Source organism: Bidens hawaiensis, unplaced genomic scaffold (assembly GCF_021521415.1).
Source record: "Bidens hawaiensis isolate Kalapana, Puna unplaced genomic scaffold, B.hawaiensis_p1.1 tig00026838_1, whole genome shotgun sequence".
Classification (NCBI taxonomy): domain Eukaryota; kingdom Viridiplantae; phylum Streptophyta; class Magnoliopsida; order Asterales; family Asteraceae; genus Bidens; species Bidens hawaiensis.
The window spans coordinates 158,447-163,754 of NW_027494320.1; the positions used below are offsets into that span (position 1 = coordinate 158,447).

The window sequence follows — 5,308 nt, forward strand, 5'->3', positions numbered from 1 at the left end:
AACCTAATAAAAGCCCCTACATGTTCTAAAGGGTACCAGTACCCGTAATACCCGTACATGTACCTGTACCCGAAATTACCCGTACCTATAATCAGTAAATTTGCGTACCCATACCTGTACCCAATAAACACGTACGAATACAGGTACAGGTACGGGTATTTAGGAAAAAAAGCTCATATCATCTACAATATTTGAACTTAGTGTTTTACTCATCATCATTTTTTTTAAGATTGCTAATAAAACTAACTTTGTTTTACCATCTTTCGAGTTTCCACCCATAATCAATTCCAATTTGCGCATCTCTAATTAATAATTTATGAATTACAATATCGATATATGAAATAAAAAGCGTTATATATAAAGGAAAAGGAATTGGTGCAGGAAACGAAAGAAGGTGAGGATGAGGTGGTTCTAATGATTAATATTGAATACTTGTGTTCACATTTGATTTGAATACACAAGACGATTAAAACCGAATCTGATGATGATGATGGTAACTTCTTCTGTTTTATTTATTTGTTTTATTTTACCACAGAATATGAACTCTCTCTCTTTTTCTTTTTTCTTTTTTCTTTTTGTTTCCGTTACCAATTCATGTAGATGACATCTTCACTGATTCACAAAACCACCTACGAAGCTCATAACGCATTCGATGGAATCTTCTTTCTTTTTCTTTTTCTTTTTCTTTTTCTTTTGTCTTTTTCTTTTTTCTTTTTGTTTCCGTTAACAATCCGCACCGAACCTGAGTACTTCAGTCTCAACCGATCCATCTTATCCGAACCCCCATTTGGCAAAAGTTCACATCAATCACTTATACTTACACGGCACTAATTCACTATGTAAAGTGGTTGTATTCAAAGCTTGTTGAGAATGTCAAAGTTGAGTTGATTTACATTTGTTTGTTCACAGCTGATCCACGTGTTTGGACGAAAATGGGAGTGTTTGGTTGAAGAACATTGCGGAGTGTCTTCATACCCACAGGTAAAGATTTTAAAGCAAAAGTCAATTGAATTTTGTGTAAGGGTTTTTAAGGAACACTTCCATTTATGTTTAAAACCGTTTTGATTGATATTGTTTTTGTTTCGTTGGTATTATGCGGGCCTACACTGATACACGTTTTTCAGTCAGGTTTGCATTCTTACATATCTTGATATTTTGTTCCATGCTTTAGTGGTGTAATGAAATTAAAGATTTTTATCAAGCACAACAGTCTAAATTAGTGTCTTTTTACATATTTTAAATTGGAAGTACTTCTGAACTTGACTTAAAACAAACTGATTTAGAGTTTAACCTGTCATATAAGCTATGCAAGTTATATTCTTAGCCAAATAATCTGAATGATGTATTCTATTCCATTACATTCTTTACCTTGTTACTAGAAGCTATAAACCTTCTTTAAATATATGTTAGTCAGTTACGTTGGTGAGTTCTAACTTTAACATCATAAAAACCCACAAACAAATTGTTGTATTGAATGCTCTTTTTAACACAAAGACATTGAAAACAACGGTTTAGTGGTCAGAATCTTTTCTTTGAACATTTTTCTATACTGCTTTCATTAGGCGTGTACACATTAACAGTTTACCAGTGTTGAACAAATCATAGTCACGTAAATCGCGGTACACTCCGGTACGGTTACGCGGTTCGCTAGGCTAGACGAATTCGGTACGGAGGGGTAGGTTCATTTTGGTACGAACCGGTATGGTGTACCAAGTAGTCCGGTCCGATATATACTTTATATATTCTTATGCCTATTATAATACACTCTTACAAAACACAAAACTAAAAATACTAACTTCAAAACAAAATTTCCATTACTAATATAGTGAAGGTACCACCATACAAGAACAAAGTTACAAAGTACAAAATAAGTTCAAAATCAAATGTTCAAAACATAATAAGAAAGACATTCAAAACAATAAAGTTATAATCTTGCCTTTTCCTTTTTCCTCTCCCATTTTCAACCCCTTCGTCATCAAGATCATCCCACATCATTTCCTCCAATCTAGCACTTGAGCCTTCTATGTAAGCGTTTTCTGGATTCATATCCCACTTTTTGTGCGGGCCAGATTTATAAGATTCCGTAAAACACGATTGAAGCCTAATGTTAGAGTGAATAAACAAAAGATTATCTGCTCTCTTGGAATTTAAACGATTCCGCTTCACGCTATGGATATATGAGTATGTACTCCAATTACTCTCGGCCGAAGAGCTACTAATTGGTTGGGAAAATACCTTTTTTGCTTCTTCGGCTAATTCAGGTGTCTCCGATCCATACGTAGCCCACCAATCAATTGCATCCATAATGACAACATCGGCTTGCGTTGCGGCTCTTGAATATAATTCTTTCTTCATATGAAAAGTTGCAAATAGTTGTTGCAACACTTGTCGTTCAGCCTCATTTTCAGAAATTCTTTTAAACGCCTCCATAACACCAAGTGTAACTTCTTTGTCATTGTTAGGAGTCGTTCTTCGCTCTCCACCGGGTGCTAACTTCTCTAAATAGTATTTATCATAAAATTTAGGACTTAAAGCAAAGCCTAAGCAATGAAGATGGATTGTCATTTTATTCCATCGAGCCACAACAATCTTATTAATTTCAGGGAAATAACTCAAGAACTTGTTTTCCATCATAATATCTTTAATTTCACCAACCATGTTGTCCATTTTCTCATAAATTTCTCCCATTCTAGGACCTTCACCATCACAAAATTTAATTAGCAAATAAACTGGTTTTGTGATGGCTAATATGTTCTCAACATCTTCCCAAAACAAGTCATCGTTGATGGTCTTAGGCACATTTCCCTCGGATGTTCGACCATTTTCGTCCCCACTTTTCATCAATTCCCTCCAAGAATTGAGGACGGAAACTGTTGCTAGTGCCTATCGACATTTCAATAACATTCTCAAGAGAATATAATGTGATGCAAAACGAGTCTTTGCAATTTTCAATAATTCAAACTTTGAGTTTTCTTTGAAAATACTAAAGCATGAGTGTGGTTAAGGAAATATTTAACAACATCCTTGCCTCTTTTATAAGTGTCAAACATCCAAAAAATTGCATTTGCCATGTATTTAAAAATAAGATTTAACGTGTGTACACAACAAGGGGACCAAAATATACGTGGATATACCTTCTCGATCTCTTTTTCGGCGGCCTTGCAATTCGCCGCGTTATCCGTCACAACCGACAACACGTTGCTTGGCCCAATCGTCTCAATAGCCCCATTAAGAAAGTTAGCAATCTCCACTCCAGTTTTCTCCACTCCTTAAAAATCCACCTTAACCGCAAGTACATCATGGACTCCTTTTGACATTAGACCACCCATCTGAAACGATCAAAACTCCTTGGGTGTATCACATGTCTTTAACGGGTGCTAACTCCTTCTCAACATCCCTAACGCTTTCGTTAAGTAGTATCGTTTTCGCCTTTTCACTTGATGGTGGCTTATATCCAACAGGTGCATTCCTTATGGCATCTATCATTTCAAGAAAGTGTGGGTTACGTAACACATTAAACGGAATTTCGTTTGCACACAAGCCTCTAATTATCTTCAAATCTACCACGTTTCTCTCTAACGCGCCAATAGTTTCTGCAATGCCTTTCTTTGAAGGTGCACGAGAGGATAAAACTGATTTTTTTAAAGTCTTTCCCGAATTTTCAGCTTTTTTTTACCTTGGTAAAAAGCCTTTCATACAGCCCTCTATCTCTAAGTACTGCTGAGCATCTTTTAATATCATCGTTTTTGCCCACAGCAGCCCCGAAGAAATGAAGGTGAGTTCTCGTGTAAGTGCTTGTGAACTTCTCCTTGCAATGATTACAAGTCCATTGTTTGCTACCGCCTGAATTCTTACTGCTTCCCGCACCATGGAATGTTACCGCACCATGGAATGTTACTTCACCAAGTAGTGGCTTACATGAATCTTTCTCAACTTTTTATTGACTTCCACTTGCTGCTGTTGATGAATGAACAACCCCATCATCACCAACGCCAATGTAAGTACGTTGAGTCTCACTTACATGTGTCTCGCTTTCATCTACTGTTCTTTGTGATTGAGATTGACTTCCAAAAGCCATTTGAAAAATTGTAATATTGGACAGAATACATATTTTTGTGAAACAGATGTATAGATTATAGAACAGATTGATTTTTGAGTGTGAAATTAGAGATGAAAGTGTTGGGATTATATACATCTTATGTAATAATTACAGACTTTAATTCTTGAGGGAAATCGAAGAGTTATGAGCGCTGATTGGGTTTGGACTGTAGAGTGTGGAGCGGCGTTCCCGAAATACCGCCCAAATACATCCCGCCGTTCCAATAGCAATTTTTAATCAATTGAATCGCGATTTCATATTCAATTAGAGCGACGAAACAACATAATTGATTCGCGAATTAGGTTTTTATGGATCGAACGTACCTGAATTTGAAATCGCGATTTCTCCGGCGAACGGATCGAAGGCGAATTCCGATTTCACCAAATCCTAAGATTTGTATCTTAATCTTTGATAATTTCTTTTAAAACCAATAAATGTATGCATATTCTAACTTGTTTTAATCTTTACTTGTGTGAACTGTAAACATGAAATTATGTGTTTTGAGTCTTAGATTACTCACATTTGTTAAACTCTTGTGACATCTTCCAACTTTCACTGGTTTCAGGATCTTGGCATGATAAATATGTGAATATGGTTGTAGTTTAAAATGCCATACTACCCCCATTTAAAAAATGAAAAAAACTGAGTAAAAAAAATCTGATTATTGTGTGTGTGTGTTTACTTACTGCATGTGGGATGTCGAGAATGGCGAATATACTTAAAGCTCCATATATGACGCCGAGCCAAGTGACCCTGACTTAGAAAAATTCGTGAAAGCAGCCGTCACCGCCAAACAAACCACCAACAAATAGCCTAGATGTACCAGCAGGCGCCTAATGCTACCTATCCACCGAGTCAAACGTTCTATGCATAGAGCAACCACCCCCAACACAAATGAGCAACACACATGAGCTGATGATCATACCTAGAATACTCTCTCTCTCACCCAGCTCATGCAACTTTCCTTTATGAGTTTTATCACCGTAGACTAGGCTACCCATCCAACTTTCATCGTTCAATAGGAAAACTTACATTGCGATGTATTTTAAGAACGTGAATATCATCAATACCACATGCTCTGTAACAAATTTGAAAGTACGACCAACATGTTACCAGTCGAGTTACCAGGGACGACCGGCATAGGCACATATGTATCTTGTGATACATTCCATAGGGTAAATACAGTAATCAACAACAGATCTATCACTG

At 36.5% G+C, this 5,308-nt stretch overlaps 1 protein-coding gene across 1 annotated transcript; it reads right to left on the reverse strand.

Moving 5' to 3' along the window:
* Positions 1-1,887: 1,887 nt before the first annotated feature.
* Positions 1,888-4,078, reverse strand: LOC143574094 (uncharacterized). The gene is made up of 3 exons (XM_077058810.1): positions 3,946-4,078; positions 3,135-3,268; positions 1,888-2,883 (listed from the first exon to the last, which is right to left on the reverse strand). Exons 1-3 carry the CDS (start codon positions 4,076-4,078, stop codon positions 1,888-1,890), a joined length of 1,263 nt encoding a protein of 420 aa, XP_076914925.1.
* Between the last annotated feature and the right edge of the window lie 1,230 nt (positions 4,079-5,308).